Source organism: Xenopus laevis, chromosome 4S (assembly GCF_017654675.1).
Source record: "Xenopus laevis strain J_2021 chromosome 4S, Xenopus_laevis_v10.1, whole genome shotgun sequence".
NCBI classification, from domain to species: Eukaryota; Metazoa; Chordata; class Amphibia; order Anura; family Pipidae; genus Xenopus; species Xenopus laevis.
The window spans coordinates 89,953,350-89,972,216 of NC_054378.1; the positions used below are offsets into that span (position 1 = coordinate 89,953,350).

Here is an 18,867-nt window from a genome sequence, read left to right on the forward strand (position 1 = left end):
ATCATAAGCCTGCCATCGAACCAATTGCATTGGACTAGTCCTTTGTATTTAGAACTACTAAGCGATGCAGTGTACACATGCACAGACCATTTCCAGTGGTCACTTTTACCTTTATTCAGTTAGAGAAAAACAATTATATAAACGCAATTGAGCCTTTATATTTGTACATACGTTGAACACTGCAGCAGTTGTAATTTTGTACTCTGATGTGCTTGAATTACTTTCTGTACTTTTCTGCTATCCGTCTTCACTTGCCAGACTGTTATGCAGATAATAGGGTCACTGACCCCCTACTAACCAGAAAGAGGTTTGAATGTCTTGCTGGATTTCTTTTGTTTATATTGCTATTTAAGTTCATCTCCTGTTTTTCTGAAACAATCATGCAGTGAAGAAGATTGTAATATAAACATCTCTCCCTCTGCTGGGGAGGCAGGCACAAGACATTCCCTGCAATGAAATATTCTACAATGCATTATTTTTTATTTAAACTGCAGGGATATGTTTAATAACTTTAGCTCCAGAAAATTGAGGTAGACTGGATAAGTGATACCATAAAAACATGGCATGAAAAATGTAGACCAAAAATAAAAGGATAAGGAGTTATAGCTGGAGAAATAGCATCCCATAGAGCATGTGACAAAGTGAGTTTCTGCCTAGAGCTAATATTTGGCACTGAGTGTAACTGTATGGAGATCCAAAATACGGAAAGATCCCTTATCCAGAAAATCCCATGTCCCAAGTATTCTGGATAACAGTTCCCATATCTGTATAAGGATATTGGATAATTAACATATACTGTATATACCCTGCACTCTGTTTTTTTATAGGCATTCACTAATTTGTAAATATGTTCATATGATTCTTTGAGTACAAAGAAAAAACCTTAGATTAGGTTAAGGGCAAATAGGAATGCACAACAAGAAATACCCCTTGCTCCATTAGATTCCAAATTGCTGGACTAAAAGAATAATGTCAGGACATTGTAAGAATGTATTGCTCCCTGATTCTAGTTTAAAAAAAAATCTTAGTATTGCTTGTTTAAGAAGCAGGCTGGTACTCAAGAGTTAAAGGGTTGGAAGAATCTGTATTTTATACTTATTTGTTTTTGTGTGTAAAATGTGTAATGTTCTTGTTGAGATGCATCTGATAAAACTGTTATGCATCCTTATTAAAATAGTAATATTGCTCAAATTTTTTGTTCTGCAGAATACCAGTTTTCAATATTTTATTGGTTAAAAGAGCTAAAAGGAGAAGTTACAGAGGCATTTTATTACCAATAGATTAGCTGCAATAGTGCAAGCTATAAGACTATATTTATTCTGTAGAATGTTTTACCATACCCGAGTTAACAGCTCTAGAAGCTGTCTGTTTGTTTAGGATAGCAGCTGCCATATTAGCTTGGTGTGACATCACTTCCTGCCTGAGTCTCTCCCTGCTCATTTATAGCTTTGGGCTCAGATTACAGCAGAGAATGAAGAGGGGGGAAGAGGAGCAAACTGAGCATGCTCACGACCAGGGCAAGGAGGTTTGAGATGAAGGCAGGAAGTCTGATACAGAATCCCATGTGTACACAATAGAAGGAAAGAAATGTGGTGTTTCATTTGACAGAGGACTCAGAGAAGCATTACTTTGAGGGTTTACTGGTATATTTAGGTGGACCTTTCTTATAAGGCTTACTTTCCTTTAAGGAGAATCATCCAGAACTGCAAATGTCTTAAGAGCTAATTATGAAGCTGATATTTTCTCTTGATTATAAAACAAGTTTTAGCCAATGGCAGCAAACAATGCAGAGTGTACCTAGAAATAGTTTCTTCAACATAGATAGTATTACCGGAAAAAAACGAAACTTTATAATCATTTTCTGTGTATGGAACCGGAAAAAAATGAAACTTTATAATCATTTTCTGTGTCTGGAACATGGAAGGGCTAGAGGTAATGTGTAGAGTATTGTATGTGTTAAAGTGACTAATAATTATTAGATAGAAACAAGATGGGCTTTTCCTATCATACATATCTTCTGCTATTTTTTTATCTTTAAATGGAATTCTATATATGCTGCCTTCATTTCTACTTTGTCCTCTTTAACATTTATTTAAATGGTCATTTTGATGAAATCCTAATTTGGCAAGTAGTAGTGAAAACAATTGGATTGTTGTGCTGCTATGCACTTGCTGGAGTCACGTAGGTCTGAGTAGTCCATGTGATCCACCTGTAAATGTTGGAAAGTGTTTGACATGCTTTGTCTAATCTTCAAAGAATTGCATCTCAATTCTTCTCTGTGCAGTTGCTTTGAAATGATGTACAAAATGGTTTTCAAACAAGAAGCCAGATCAAATGTTTACATTGGATTTCAATAAAAAGAACGATTGGATTGAGCTGGATGAAATCATATGATTCTGAAGCCATTCCCATGATTGCTTTGGATGTTACCTTAAATTGAAATGAAATATACTGTATACTATCCAAAAATGTATCTGCGCGCACAACAAAAAATCCATTTGGCGCCAGGGTGCACACTCATGGGACTTGTAAATCAATTCGCTATAATTTATTGTAGGCAAACATACTCCAGTATGTTTGTCTACAATAAATGATAGTGAATAGATTTATAAGTCCCGGGAGTGCAGTCTTCTACATTTTTACATTATATATTTATATATATATATATATATATATATATATATATATATATATATATATAGTCACATAATAATTATATACAGAAAAATATCCATATGTCCAAGTAGTTAGTAATCAATCATGGTGGAGGCTCCAAGTTTCCAGGAAACACAGGCAGTTAAAACATCTGGAACCCAGAACAATCCACAATTGATTTAAGTGTCAATATATTGTTGTAAGGGCTGCAGAACCAGCATTGTAGTGTATTTGTAAAGTATGTCAGAAATCACCAGCCTTGAAGGAGCCTGGCACAGGTGGGAAAGAAATAGACCTCTCCATTCTGTTGAGTATCTATAACATTGTTTCTTTCAGGGCTCTCTGTTCAAGTGGCTATATCCTTTGGCAGCAAAACAATAATAACCCTAATGAATGAGCTGTAAATTAAATAAATCCGCCTTGAATGCACTTGCATACATAGTTATGTGCATTGAACAGTGTATATTATATAGTGTGTCAATCATAAAGTATGTGTGTGCATACAGTATAAGTCTGATGATAAACAGATTAAATCGAAATTCTGAATCAATATATTGACATATATAAATATTGATCATTCATGTTGTTCAGGCATGGAACCTGTTATCCAGAATGCTTGGGACCTGGGGTTTCTGGATAACAGATCTTTCTGTTTTTGGATCTTCATACCATTAGTCTACTAGAAAATCATGTAAACATTAAATGACCAGTAGCATGAAATTTTTGTAAAAAAAAAATAGTATAATACGAAAAAAAACCCCACCAACACGTATTAAACTTTAAAATAGCAAAGTCTTTATTTAAAAATAACTTACTGAAACTCTACTTGCGCTTCTCTTCAGAAAAGGTGACAGGGCGACGATCCATTGTGCGGCACTCAATATCTCCTCCCTAGCTATCTCCTATATGGAAGGCAGGGAGGAGAAATAGAGCACCGCACGATGGATCCCCTTTTCTGAAGAAGAGCGCAAGCCGAGTTTCGGTAAGTTATTTCTTAACAAAGACTTTGCGATTTTAAAGTTTAATATGTGTTGGTGGGTTTTTTTTTTCGTAGTATACTAACACATTTTTTTTTAATGTTTTTAAGTTACTGGTCCTTTAAATAAACCCAATAGTAAATTTTGTTTTCAGTAAGTATTAATTATATCTTAATTTGGATCAATTACAAGGTACTGTTTTATTATTACAGAGAAAAAGGAAATCATTTTTTATCATTTTAATTATTTGGATAAAATGGAGTCTATGGGAGATGGGCCCCCCATTTATTGATAGGTTTCCGAATAATGGATCCCATACCTGTATTTAGTGTTGTGGTTCAGCATATAATTCATGTGTTCCAAGCTCTCTTGATAGCTTTGCTGCAATATTGTACGACTATATGTGATAAGATGTGCAGACCTAAAACAAACGGGAAAGTAAACAAGAGGATTTATTAACCAGTAACAAGTAACAAGTATTTGCCTTAAAATAAAGATTTATTATAATTGTAAATGTCACTGTATGAAAGGGGATTGTAAAGTCCTTAGCATGGGAACCCAATTATGACTTCTGTCCAATAGGTTAAGGATCACTGGACTAATAAGAACTACTAAAGAGCAGAAAATCAGGCACATACTGTTTGCTATTGTAACTTTTATTTGGAAATCAAGAGACATTCAATCTCTGTTTTTTAAATATAAATATACATAGCAACGATACAGTGAATAGATCATATAGAACACATAAATCATATAGAACATACAGTAGTGGTTTGAATGCTATCGAAGAGGAAAATTGGGGGTCAGAAAATTAATTTCATAAATTAAAATAATGCTCTAGGCAAAAGAACGCTGCTTACTAATTTTCTACAACATAATTCACTGTTTGAAAATGTTAAACCACTTTCAGTTTTTACACTGGAAACTCCTTTGAAGAGGGCAAACATGCTGTAGATGGTAACTACTCTCATAAAAGCATGTCCTTTCTTTATCTCCATTAGGTGTAAGTGTAACCTCCATGCTAATAGCTGTACATATACCAACAATCGGCTGGCCTGCGACTGTGAGCACAACACTACTGGACAAGACTGCGACAGGTGTAAGAAAAATTACCAGGGGCAAGCATGGAGTCCTGGTTCCTATCTCACCATTCCCAAAGGAACTGCAAATATCTGTGAGTATTCACCATGGAGGTTGTGGTAAGAATATAATTAATGCCATGCTTTAGGGGTTCAGACAGGTTGATCAATAATAAACAAACCAAAACTGAATCTACATTGTCTGGCACTCTGTAACTTTAGTGCCAGTTTCATAGATTCAAAGTATTTGGCAGGTAACTATCACACACCGGCACTGTTTTATTAAAGTTTCAGTAAGAAATCAATAAAGTGTGAATTCAATGTGTATCTGTACTGGCAGTAGCACCATGGTGGGGGATAGAAGAATATGGAATATGACATGTCCATCCTAGAGGCCTCAGGGCTGCTGTAAAACATTTTACTAAATGGAACTGTAATTTGGTCACATTGGTTTTGTTTTTCACGACAAAACCATATGCTAAGGAAAAATAAATATGATGATATATAGATAGATAGATAGATAGATAGATAGATAGATAGATAGATAGATAGATAGATAGATAGATAGATAGTAGATTAGATTGATAGATGAAATTTCAATTAGATATAGGCAGTTCCAGACTTTCCATAAGATGGGCACCTGTTTCTATCCCTTCTACACAGCTGTTGGTGATTTGGTAGAACCCAGTCCTGCCATAAGGGTTAACACAGTGTGATTTTGGAGAGTAATCTCAGGAATCAATGAGGTGTGTGATCAATGAGTGGTTTAATGTCTTCTACTATCATTCTGCTTGATTAATTTTTAAACATAGAGCCTAATCTTAGGGCAACTGACAGGAAGATGAGAAAAAATGATGGTTATGTGAAGTTAATTTAATAGAAATAGGAAATAAGTGTAGCAGCTGACCCAGCCTGCTCATAACCCATTACCCAAAAGAAATATTTCTAACATTTCTTGCCTAGAAAAATTGATATGCAGAAGTTTAAAGAGAATGTAAACCACAGAAAAAAAACATCTGCCTAATGAAAATAAAAATGTTTATTCTAAGCAACTTTCCGATATACATTTTTTTTAATGAGGGAGTTTAAAGTTATTTGTTATTGCTATCCCAGCCAAGAAGTCATTTTCCACAATGCTTCTTCAAAGGTCTGTAATTCTACGAGCTTCTCCTACATGCTTTCAAAAGTTGAAACCAGTGGTGCAGAGAAAAGAAATTAGGGGATTGATTTTGCCTTCACATTAAATTTTTTTTAGGCATAATAGTATTTTGGAAATTACAACCCCTTTAGGGAACACTGGCTAAAAGTGTTGGGTGTTTTGGTCTTTAAAGTTACATACTCAGTGTCGGACTGGGACACCAGGGGCCCATCCAAAAACCTTACACCATGGGGCCAAACAAAAAATCTTAGACCAGGGGGTGCACTCTCAGTACAAAAAGGGGGGTTGTGGGAACACTCCTAAGGCTAAGTAAAATATATTAAAAGTATAATGGAAGTGCTACTGACTTGGCCAATTAATCAGTGCACATTCCCTGGGCCCCTGTCTAAGTAATTCAGTATATATGCAAGTGAATTTGTTAACAAAGACAGGGGTTTTTAGTTACAAATTTATGATCAAAAAGTTGATAAGCCAAAAAATCTTAGACCAGGGGCCCACTCTCAGTACTATTATTCTTCCTCTCCTCCCTCAACCTCTATTCTCCTAGTTTCTTTTCTTTATGTATTTTAAAACGATAATCTATTATTCCATCTGTTTAGCCTCTTTTTTTTCTCATAGAAATAGGGAATGACCTTGAAACGGTCCAAATGTTTAGCAGCATGAGGGCCCACTGACACCTGGGCCCACTGGGATTTTTCTTGGTATCCAGGTGGGCCAGTCCAACACTGTACATACCCGTGTTTTAAAAGAACATGTTTTAAATATAAATTGTTTTGATTCAAATTTAATTTTGGTTCCCTTGATCCTTTCAAATCTACCTCTTGCTTACCAATATGTCCATGTGAATGTGGCCCATTTTACCCTACAATGCCATTCTTGATAAAACATACCAAGGTCATATTCACAGTTATGGTGGTAGATAAAGATAAAATAATTGAATTTGCACTAATGATTATTATAATTTGCAATATCTTTTTAGAAATACCTAAATTACCTCTCCTTTTATCCTAATGTTGTGCTATGGCGTTTGCCTAAACAACACTAATCCCTACCATTACCCCTACCGCAGCCTTTCCAGCATTTGATTTTTCCAGGGTTTTATGTTTCCCTGGTGTGTTGGGCTGTGGCATGCAGGAGGCACCATACTTGTCATAGGGCAGTAGCTGGAGATATCAATGCTAAGAAAAGAGCTTTCAAAATAATAAAAAGAACTGTAGCTACTAATCAGTATTGTTCAGCACTGGGCGATGATGTTGGGTTGTCAGTGCTATGCAATTATGAACCAGGGTTGCAGCCAATTGGTCACCTTCTCTCATAAAAATTGCATGAATATGAAAGGATATTAGCATATCTCTACAGTATTTTATGAATAAAGAAAGAATCTATTCAGAGCTAAGGTTCTCTTTAGCATCCAGTGATGCTGACAAATGCTTAATAGCCCTTACCTGCTTAAGTAATGTTATACAAGGGATAATATAACTTATTGTATATTATCTACATATTTATAGTCATTATCATAACCTTATAAAAGCACCAAGGAGTTCTGTGACCATATTAAAGCACCAGGCTGTAGGCTGAGCTCTTAGTCACATTACTCCGTAATATTTCTTAAGGGCAAAGACACACGGAGCTACTAGTCGTAGCTACAGTACTTGTCATAGCTACAAAAATATACATGCTGATAATCTACTGATAATTGTCTCTAGGTGTCTATTAACAGAGGCAAATTTCAGTATTGTCTATGGCAGGGTAGTTTCTGGCATTTTGTAGCCGTGATTAGAGAAGTGGTCGAATTTGTCCCGTTTCGCCAAAAAATTAGCAAATTTCCAGCGAAATTCACAAAACGGCAAGAAAATTACAAACCACAAATTTTGATGCCCGCATCAATTTTGACACTTGCGACAATTTTATGTGCGCCTATTTTGTCCAAACACATTAAAGTCAATGGACATCTGAATAATTTTGATACGCAACAGTTTTTATGCGTGCGACTATTTTTGGCGCATGTCCAAATTTTTGCCGCAGTTTCGCAAATTTATTCCAAAATGTGGAAATTCGCTGCAAATTTGCGCCTGGTGAATTTACTCGCCCACCACTAGCCGTTTTTACAGGTGCATCAGTGTAAAGTACAAAAGCCAAAAAACACTTTTGACTAATAAAGTTATAGCGTAGGGTACCATTCTGCTTCAGCAGGTATCTAAACAAAGTTTTAAAGCATATTGTATGAGTTGAATGAATTTATCTGTCTTTCCCTTGAGAGAGTGTAACAACCATTCTCTTTCTTCCAAATTCAGGTGCATCCAGCATCCCGAGCAGTAAGTACAATCTTGGTGTTTGTCATTAGCGTCCCAATCCTCTCCAATCATCCATTAGACCTTCAACAGAAATCAACCACAAAAAAATGAAAGATTTCCTTTTTCAATGTAATAATAAAAGTATATTGTACTTGATTCTAACTAATATATATTTCATCCTTACTGGAAGCAAAACCATCCTATTGGATGTATTTAACGCTTAAATGATTTTTAGCAGAGTTAAGTTTTGGAGAACCAAATTACGTAAAGATCCCTTTTTCTGGAAAAAAAACAGGTTCCAAGCATTTTGGAAAGATGGTTATAAAGAAAAACAGATACTGTAGATTAGATAGATACAGAAAGTAGATGATCTGGTGGATGATTGGTGCAGGCTGTTCATGGCTTTACTAATTTAACCAATTTTGTCTAAGCAGACCCATCATTAGAGCATGTGTCATATTATGAGATTCTGCTAAAAGTAATTGTACCTGTGTGAATAGTTATATCTGTGCTCTCTCTCTCTCTCTCTCTCTCTCTCTCTCTCTCTCTCGGGCATATTCACACCCTAATGCAAGGCTCCCCAACCTTTTTTTACAGAGTTGTGTAGCAACACAAGCATGAGAAAAATTTGTGGGGGTGCCAAATAAGGGCTCTGATTGGCTATTTGGTAGCTTCAGGGGAACTGGCAGCCTACAGGAGGTTCTATTTGACAGTACCTCTGGTTTTTATGCAACCAAAACTTGTCTCCAAGCCTAGAGTTCAAAAATAAGCACCTGTTTTTGGGCCACTGGAAACATAATCCAAGGAATTGTTAAGCAACATGTTGCTCCAGAGCCACTGGTTTGGGATCAATGCCTTAAAGGTATACTGTCATGGGAAAAAAATGTTTTTTCAAAACACATCCGTTAATAGTGCTGTTCTGCACTGAAATTCGTTTCTCAACAGATTTTTTGATATTTTTTGAAATCTGACATAGGGCTAGACATATTGTCAGTTTCCCAGCTGCCCCCAGTCATGTGACTTGTGCTCTGATAAACTTCAGTAACTCTTTACTGCTGTACTGCAAGATGGTGTGATATCACCCCCTTCCCTTTCCCCCCAGCAGCCTAACAACAGAACAATGGGAAGGTAACCAGATAACAGCTCCCTAACACAAGATAACAGCTGCCTGGTAGATCTAAGAACAGCACTCAATAGTAAAATCCAGGTCCCACTGTGACACATTCAGTTACATTGAGTAGGAGAAACAGCAGCCTGCCAGAAAGAAGTTCCATCCTAAAGTGCTGGCTCTTTCTAAAAGCACACGACCAGACAAAATGACCTGAGATGGAGCATACACACCAATATTACAACTTGAAAAAAATACACTTGCTGGTTCAGGAATGACATTTTATATTGTAAATTTAATTATTTGTAGTGTGAACAGTATAATTTAAAAATATAAAATTACTTCATAAAAATCATGACAGAATCCCTTGTATGTCATAGAGATAAATAAAGATTGGCAGAATTTCAATCTGGGGAACTGGGATGAGCTTCATTTTCACTCCTTGTTAAATATGCCCTTAATTTCTCCACCCTCAAATTCCTAGACTTTCTATTAAGATGCTTATAAAGAATCAATGGCCTCTCTTATTATTGCAGCTGTACAGGACAAAAAGAAGAAGCAATCTATCACAACAGGTATCTTTATAAACACTTATTTGGATCTTAAATGCGTGTCTGATTTGCTTTGATTATCAATTTCAATCGGTTTTGTTATGCATCATTATGCAAATTCTACTAACTTGTTGCTATATATTTCTACATTTACTTCTCAGCATTATAAAATAAATTGATCTAAATGGGATATACTGTATGTATATTGGGAGATGTTGGGCACTCAGTGCTTACAGTGGCAAATAACAATTCCTGATTTTTCCCTGATGCACGCAGCTCCTCCAAACTTTGATAGGATAAAGACGAATTCTTCATTCCTAGACGTTGCAAACAGAAAGCAAGGTAGGATGTCCAAGGTTGGGCAGAGGTAACACAGGATTCATGTTCTCATTCACTAAGTTAAATCATTCAAGCTGTAACGGTAAAAAGGATTTTTGCAGAGGGGTTAAGGAATTTGACTTTGTTTCTTTACTACATTTTATACATTTCCAAAATGCTTCCTCCAATCAGTATTAAAAGAAAATGCTGGTAATGATTTTGTGGGTGCTTTTTGAAAATGGTGAAAAACAGCTAGAATTATGAGATGAAGTCTTACATGGCACACTGACCATTGTACTTTTTCACCATATTGACCTAAGAAATCTTTGGTTACAGGCAAAACAAGAGTAAATCCATACTGATAGTGAACTTTGAAACCATTTAATTGTATTCCAGGTGTTAGATATACCTGAAATATAATATCAGCTCTTTGAAGAGTATGGTTCCTTCATCCAGGGCAGCCATCAGGGGGGGACAGGGGGGAGAGTTGAAGGGGGCCCGAGGGTAAGGGGTGCCTGGCCACACCACACTTACTTGATTAGCTGGGCCCCCCATCTTTCTGAGAGCTGCTGACTTCAGGAAGGCATGGACGTTTAAGGGGCCCTGGCCACCAATTTTCTTATAATGTGGGGGGGGCTGGCCACCAATTTTTTTTTCTCATGTGGGGTCCTAGCCACCAATATTTTTCAATGGGGGGGCCCTGGCCACAAATGTTTTTTTATGGGGGGCCCTGACCACCAATATCTTTTTATTTTTTATTAACATGTGGGAACCCTAGCCACCAATATTTTTTTTTGTGTTTTTACTATGTGGTGGGGAGGGCGGACCTGTAGGAAATTTTGTCGTATGGGGCCCTGCGATTTCTGATGGCAGTCCTGCCTTCATCTATATCTTTAATTCAAGAACTCTGCTTCCCTCCCTTTTTCCCTAAACTGTTGTTATACATGCATGTCGGCTTGACCGTTAACAACCCTATATTCTCCCTGCTTCCACTAACCATTGGCCACTGGATATAGTCTCAAAGCTGGATAGTTTATTAATAGTTGTTGTTCAGTTGTTCCATCCATTTAAGACCCATAGTAAGAACCATAACTGTGTCAAGGAATGATTTAACAAAACTTGTAAGTTTTGGAATTTTTAACATATAGTGAAAATGAAACATAAGCATGTTGGTTAAGTGCACACTTACTTTGTAGAATTAGCTTTGTAGATATTGATGGGTCTGCAATGGTACAGGCTGTGGCAAAATAGCACAAGTATAGGTTAAAGAACCATAGATGGGTGGTTGGAGGGGAGTTGTGACTGGGGTTCCCCGGGGGGTGATGTGTTGGCCCCTGAGCCAGTGGGCCCCAGGCCCCCCAATCCGATGCTGGTGCAGAGTAGAGCACTGGAGCTCAAGGGTGCCATCTTCTGCATCTTCAGTTTTTTTAAGAAGGGACACTGAGCTATTTGGTGCATGTGCAGTTGGAGCCAGTCCGGTGTTCATGCCAACTAGCCAAAAAGCACTGTAAATGGCCAAAAGGAAAAAAGAGGATTCAAAGAAAACTAAAGATGCAGAAGATGGTGCCCTTGAGCTCTGCCATGTATCATGGATACATGAGATTCACAGTTAGGGACACATTTTTTACTAATGCACTATGCGAGGAGAAAACAGGGTGGGCAACATGGAGGGTAAAGGATGGGTGTTTTCACATAAGGGGGGGTTAGTTCTTCTTTGATGGTCATGCATTCCAATGAGGCCCAAACTGCCTGATATTAAACAGTTTAGAAGTCAAAATATTCTGGTCTCAAGTCTTTATTGTTGTCCACCCTCCTTAAAACTACTGCCAGGGAATGTAGTTGCATAGATATTGCCAGCCAAGGAGTAGGGCGGATATGATTAATCACAATGTGGGTGGAAATTTGTAGGAAGAAATGATGACTTCCCCTGTTGATTAGTGGAAAAAATTGTGCTGCTTTTGTTGGGAATTTGATAGCAGAACATTAGTATTTTTTTTTGCTCATTTTGTTTAATACATTGGTTTGTGTCACCTATTTTGGAACAGCCTCCAGTCTGCCTTGGTAAAAAGAAGAGTTAAAAACAGTTTCTTATTCTGCCATATTGGAATTGTCAGCGTGATGTGTTATATCTGCTCATTATTTTGTGATTTCACTGTATGCCTTAATACATGTAGTGTATTAGGGTTTCCTTTTAAACACTCAAGGGTTAGTTGTGCTGGGCCTGGTGGAAATAAGTAGGCAAAATCACACATTTAAATCTCTCTCATTTGCATAACATATAGTTATGTTTTTCCTTTCACTCTTACAATCCCTAGGTGGTTTTAAATTATATACCATTGTCTATAAGAGGAACTTTTCCAATTAGCATGTCACTCTTAATAGAAACACGCCTAAAGGAGAATGTCCATGTTGATGAACTCACAGCAAGAAAGGGGCTGGCTTCTTAGCAAAAATAAGGATCGTACTTGATTAAGAGATGGAAGAGGAGTAGAACAGGCTATGAGCACTGAAGATATTCCCATTGGAAACTACAGAATTGTAAAACCCTTCGGCTCTTTTATGAAATTCAAGACTCTAAACTCCAAGGGAATCCATTATCTACATCATTTTCTTGTCTTCTTATCATCTGCAGCTTTGTTTGTTTAATAGAAGGACTTATAGAGTTATTCACAATTAGAGCTACAAAACTGAAATCTTTTTTCAACTAATTTGACATTTTAATGCATTAATATTTGGCTAGCAGAAATGGATCATTCTAGAATGAACCATGGCAACATATAAATATCTAAGCTAATTTCAAAACCTGAAATTGAAACAATCCCTAGAAATGCTAATGATGCACATTCTATAAATGCAACTGCAATAGGTACCGCTCACTGCAACAGTGGGGGATAAATGTTTACTTCTATAGAATGATTTCAATTGTTGCTTATTGCCAAGTAAATTATGGTTGATCTTTGAACCCTAATGCAGGAGTTTTTTTGATCCATACTAGATAATTTGTAAAGTCTTTCTCCTCTCAGATATGTGGGTTTATTCAAATTGGAACATGAAGGTTTTAAGAATTTACTGTACACATGTCCCCTCATTTACAGCTCACTAACATTTGCTTGTGATATGAAATGATGACATTTTAACGCTATATATTTGCAGTAAAGCTCTAAGGTCAGCAAGGGAAATCCAAATAATAGGGAACATTTCTAATTGATGTAGTTGGTAGTATCATTATCAACAGCCAAAGAGATACTATTGGTCAGATTTTCCAAACCTGAGAGGATTGGCTCTTTGGGGGTGGGGCAAAAGCAGATTAAAAGGTGCCAGTCCTGATGGTAAAATCATTTTAGATTTCTAGTGAATGCTTTTATACTGCCATGGTCATTTCTGGGAGGCGATTTAGAGTAAGAATTAGGACAAAAATCTTCTTGACTTTTTACATTCTAATTTCAGTTTCAAGCTTTGTAGGCTATATACATACTTGAAGATGGAGATTTTTGTAAAATTTTGGTATCAATATTTTTGAAAATGTTATTATGGCTGCTGTATATTGCTCCCTGGTCTATGGGTTCCATTAGAAAATGAAGCTGAAAAGCTATCATGTTTATATAAAATAAACGATAACATTCATAGGGTAAAACAGAATGTGATTTTGCACAGGGATTCTCTCAATAGTAATATATGGGGCCGATTTACTAAGCTCGAGTTAAAAAAGTTTGAATTTTGAAGTAATTTTTTGGGTACTTCGACCATCGAATAGGCTACTACGACCTTTGACTTCGACTTCCATTCGAAAGATTCAAAGTAAAAATCATTCAACTATTCGACCATTCGATAATCGAAGTACTGTCTCTTTAAAAAAAACTTCGACTTCATACTTTGCCAAATTAAAGCTACCGAAGTGCAATGTAAGCCTATGGGGACCTTCCACAGCACTTTTCTTTGTTTTTTTTTTTTGGTTGAAAAGTCAAATCCTTTGTTCGATCACTAAAAATCGTTCAAATCGATTTAATCGGTCGATCGTACGATTTCTATACGATCGGTCAATCGATCGAATACACTAAAAATCCTTCGACTTCAATATTCGAAGTTTTTTTAACGTCGAAATTCGACCCTTAGTAAATCTGCCCCAAAGTGTATGGTGGCCCCAAACATATTTGCCATGACCATGTGTATAGTATGTTGCCCATTGCCAAAGAAGTATTCTTTACTGAGGGTTGGAAAAATAGATGGCAAAGTAGCACTCTCATGGAATACAGTAGTGATCGTCCTTAGATTTATAGCCCAGGGAGAAAAAAATCTTTGGCCCCTGGGAGCTGAGATAAATCAGATCCTGACCTAGATTCATATATTGCAAATAAATGCAATTATCTTGTTCATCTGCTTCAAATTATTGTGCCTGGGTCTCTGCACTATAACCGTAACAGAACAAAACGTGTCTGAATCGCTGGCCTTAATTGCATGGATAAGCAGCGGCTGTGCAGCGAATGAGAGCTGAGGATTTGTGAGTCTTTCTCTGGCAGTGATTTAAACAATCTGAGAAATGTGAGGATAGAAGGAGGGGACACAGGGAGGGAGCGTCGCAGAGAGAGAGAGCCACCAACATTTTCGTTTATTATTCCTTGCGGCCCTGTCACTTGTTAGAATAGTGTTAATGATGTTCCTTACGTGTGACACAGATCGTTAGTTTTATGACATCATCATTTTGCTTTCTGCTGCAGGTTATTTAAGCAATAACAGCCCCACAAATTAACATAATGAATCCCTGGTACATTACGACTGGTATTAACTCCTGTTTATGTGCCGTGTTATGGTTCCAGGCATTGAATGGTTTTATCCGTAGACATCTTACCTATAATTGATCCTGTTGTTTTTATTATAGGGTTTCATAGTACTCTTGCACTGAGTAACCACTCCGTATAATGTTTCCTGCCTCCTATATAACACCTATTCTTCACTGTAAGAGCTTCCAACCCCCCTTACACTACTTTGCATAACCCACATCTACAACTAACTGCTCTTTCTATAAATAACTGCTCTATATTACTCTTTACTAAAAAAGTCTTGCTGTTTATTAGAACCCGTTTCAATGGTCTAATTATGTTTATTTTCTGCATTTTTAACTGTTTCTTATTAACTTATGGGGAGAGGTGATTAAACCATATTCATATATCAAAGCATGCTCTATAGGGTGCAAATATTAATACTTTTAGTACAGTTAGGTCCATAAATATTTGGACAGAGACAATTTTTTTTTCTAATTTTGGTTCTGTACATTACCACAGTGAATTTTAAATGAAACAACTCAAATGCAGTTGAACTGCAGACTTTCAGCTTTAATTCAGTGGGTTGAACAAAAAGATTGCATAAAATGTGAGGAACCAAATCCTTTTTTTAACACAATCACTTCATTTAAAATTCATTGTGGTAATGAACAGAACCAAAATTAGAAAAAAGTTGTCTCTGTCCAAATATTTATGGTCCGAACTGTACGTCTCTATAATGACTTCTGTTACCAGTTATAATTAGTTGTGTTTACCCATTACTTTTAATACAATAACAACATCTACAGTACACTACCTGTGTTCCCTTCACCATATAATACGCTTTCTAACTCCTTTGTCAAGTCCATGCTTAGCTGGATAACTAGGATTGTACTCAGGGAGTTTTGCATTCAGTACACTGGCATACCTCCCAACCGTTCCGTTTTTAGAGGGACAGTCCCTCTTTTGACAGCTCAACCCACAGTCCCTCGTTTCTCTGCACTGAACAGCCAGAAAAAGAAACAAAGCTTCTAACTTAATTGGCTTTTGGCAGAGAGCCCAGAACAGCCACAGCAGAAGATAAGATACTTTTGTAACAATTTCTAGATAAGCAAATAAGTAATTGTAACAATATAAGATAACAGGTCCCTTGGGAAAAGTTAGACTCACAGCTTAAAGGCAATTCACCTTCATTAGCAAAACTGTAATAACTGGAAAAAAACACAGAAATATGTTCAAACTTTCATAACCTGACAAATGAAAAATGAACATGGTAATTAGGGGGTGTGGTCATAAAATGGGCGTGGCCATACAATTTTTTGACGCGCTGCGCACGTCAACTTTTTTGTCCCTCTTTTTATTTCCAAAATGTTGGGAGGTCTGCACTGGTGTTCTTCTAAGAGCAATGCAATAATTCACTTTCATCTCAAGTTATATTTAATTTGCACTTTATTCCATTTCTGAATGTTCATTCTGCCTGTCTTATTTTCTGATCACCTAACATTTTTCTTTTGCTTTCTTTGTTATTTCTGTTTCTAATTTGCTTTTTTCTTCCTATCTGTCCAGTTTTTCCCAAATTAGCCCTCTCTACTGTGTCACCTGCTCAAGTTTCGAGCCACAAAAGAGGTAGGACTTTCCATTCATACAGTGGTCCTGGCCCAGTCTGTGTCATTGCAGTACAGATTCAGCAGATTTTATTCCACCTCTTGTTAATAATAATAAAAATTATGCATTTGAAAATTATAGGATTTTTAAATAATAAATATGGTCCACACAGTAGGTTACCTTCAAGAAATATGGTTTCTAATATCTACATATAATAAACAATCAGAAATAGTAACCGTCTAAATAAATGTAGGGTAACATAAGTAGATATAAACATACCTATTTTGTCTGTATCTTCTGTTTTAGAAGCAGAGAGAAATATCTGAACATTACTACAGCTACAGAGCATTTTAGATGTTTAATACAAATTGTAAGCTTATTTTTTTTTTGTGATGTTTATGTTACAGATAGTTTTCTGGAAATCCAATGTAAGATTCTCAATATTTGAACATGAGAGAGAGATATTTGCGGCAGGTCTTGTAAATAAGAACAGCTTAGCATTATTTTGTTTTTAGTATGGACAGCTTTTATGAAGACAGATAAAATGAATATGAGTTCAAGCAATACAATTTATGGTGAAAATATTTCTTAGACTAAGCAAGGCAAACAGTAAAAATTAAACCATTTTTGGTTTTCCTCTTTCTGGTCTTGCAAGGTAGTTAATTCGATTACCAATTTATAAATAAACTGGGCTAAGAAAATTAAAAGATATGGATTTCTTTAAATGAAAAGAATAGGCAGAATGAATATCAACTTACATACAATTTAAATGTAAATATACATGTCCTTTAATGCTTTTGGTTGCAAAAAGGTCTAACACATAAAGACACACTATCTTGAGAACATTCAACAAGTACCAAATGGCAGAGACTCTTAGAAACACTTGTGAGTAAACATGGCTGGCCTTTAGACGTGGCAACAGACTTTAAGGGGCCGATTCACTAAGCTCGAGTGAAGGATTCGAATGAAAAAAATTTGAATTTCGAAGTATTTTTTTGGTACTTCGACCATCGAATTGGTTAAATTCGTTCGAATACGAACGAAATCGAACGAATCGAACGAAAAATCGTTCGACTATTCGACCATTCAATAGTCGAAGTACTTTCCCTTTAAAAAAAACTTCGACCCCCTACTTCGGCAGATAAAACCTACCGAAGTCAATGTTAGCCTATGGGGAAGGTCCCCATAGGTTTGCTAACCTTTTTTTGATCGAAGGATTTTCCTTCGATTGTTGGATTAAAATCCTTCGAATCGTTCGATTCGAAGGATTTAATCGTTCGATCGAACGAAAAATCCTTCGATCGATCGAACGAGCGTTTAGCGCTAAATCCTTCGACTTCGATATTCGAAGTCGAAGGATTTCAATTCGAGGGTCGAATTTCGAAGTATTTTTTACTTCAAAATTCGACCCTTAGTGAATCTGCCCCTAAGTGATAAGACTGTGAGAAACACAGAATCCAATGACAAATGATAGACTATTTCACCAGTTTATTATATTCTGTGGTTTTCATAAATATTTGTTATTTCCTTCTCTGGTACTTTATCCCACTGTATTTGCATATTCATTAGAGAACAATCAACTGTCCTGTAACTTAATTTCTTCTTTCAATATTGACATGTAATTTGCTATTTCATATTGTTCATTAAACAGTCATTGTACTGTGAATATTGATTGCACATAGCAAACTTTTGGAGCAAGCCAGCCAGGCACCTTAGGTAACCCAGTGGAAGCCTGCCCCCCACATGAGAGCGAATGGATGGGGAGACCAGGGGGGCAACCAGAAGAGCACAAAGTGAGAGGGCAAGGGTCAGAACTAGGGGTAAGTGATGGAAGAGGTACGTGACTAGCAACCCCCCCCCCCAAGACACATGCCTCTGCTGCAAACCCCTAGTTCTGGCCCTGTTTATAAGGTTTGGCACAAAAATAACCTTTTTCTGTAAGAAGCCACACACAGACATACATATCTACACAAACAAGCTGAACAAACACACACACACTTTCAGGCGGATCACCATTTCTGGAAGGCAGCATGGGGGACTGCAACTGGTACTTTACTCCAAATCTCAATGTTTACACCTATTTGATGGAAATGATATCTCAGAAACAGTTGATTGTTTATACTTAATAAGAACTAATCTAGGAGGAGTTATATTGTTCAGCAGCAGCATGGGTTGGCTTAGGGCATTTTTTTCATTTCAGAACCAAAATAATATATTAAAAGCAAAAAAACAGCCTGCAGCAGCAGCCAAATTGTGGGGTGATCTAAAATCTGCCATATCTGTAACACTGTATGAATTTGCTGCTGTGTGCTCTCTTTCCTCAATTAATTTTTACAACTGATAACATATTGAAGTGTGTCTATA

The 18,867-nt window shown here is 36.6% G+C and overlaps 1 protein-coding gene across 5 annotated transcripts in view; it reads left to right on the top strand.

The window, feature by feature from the left end:
- Window positions 1-18,867, top strand: part of LOC108715694 (netrin-G1) — a 145,758-nt gene that overhangs the window by 89,521 nt on the left and 37,370 nt on the right. For 3 of the 5 annotated variants that reach the window (XM_041561561.1, XM_041561558.1, XM_041561559.1), the window contains exons 4-8: window positions 4,634-4,806; window positions 8,165-8,185; window positions 9,809-9,847; window positions 10,100-10,165; window positions 16,465-16,524. In XM_041561561.1, the coding sequence (XP_041417495.1) occupies window positions 4,634-4,806; window positions 8,165-8,185; window positions 9,809-9,847; window positions 10,100-10,165; window positions 16,465-16,524 (359 nt within the window). The remainder of the gene's footprint in view (window positions 1-4,633; window positions 4,807-8,164; window positions 8,186-9,808; window positions 9,848-10,099; window positions 10,166-16,464; window positions 16,525-18,867) is intronic. The other 2 variants (XM_041561560.1, XM_018261086.2) reach the window with 2 other exon arrangements.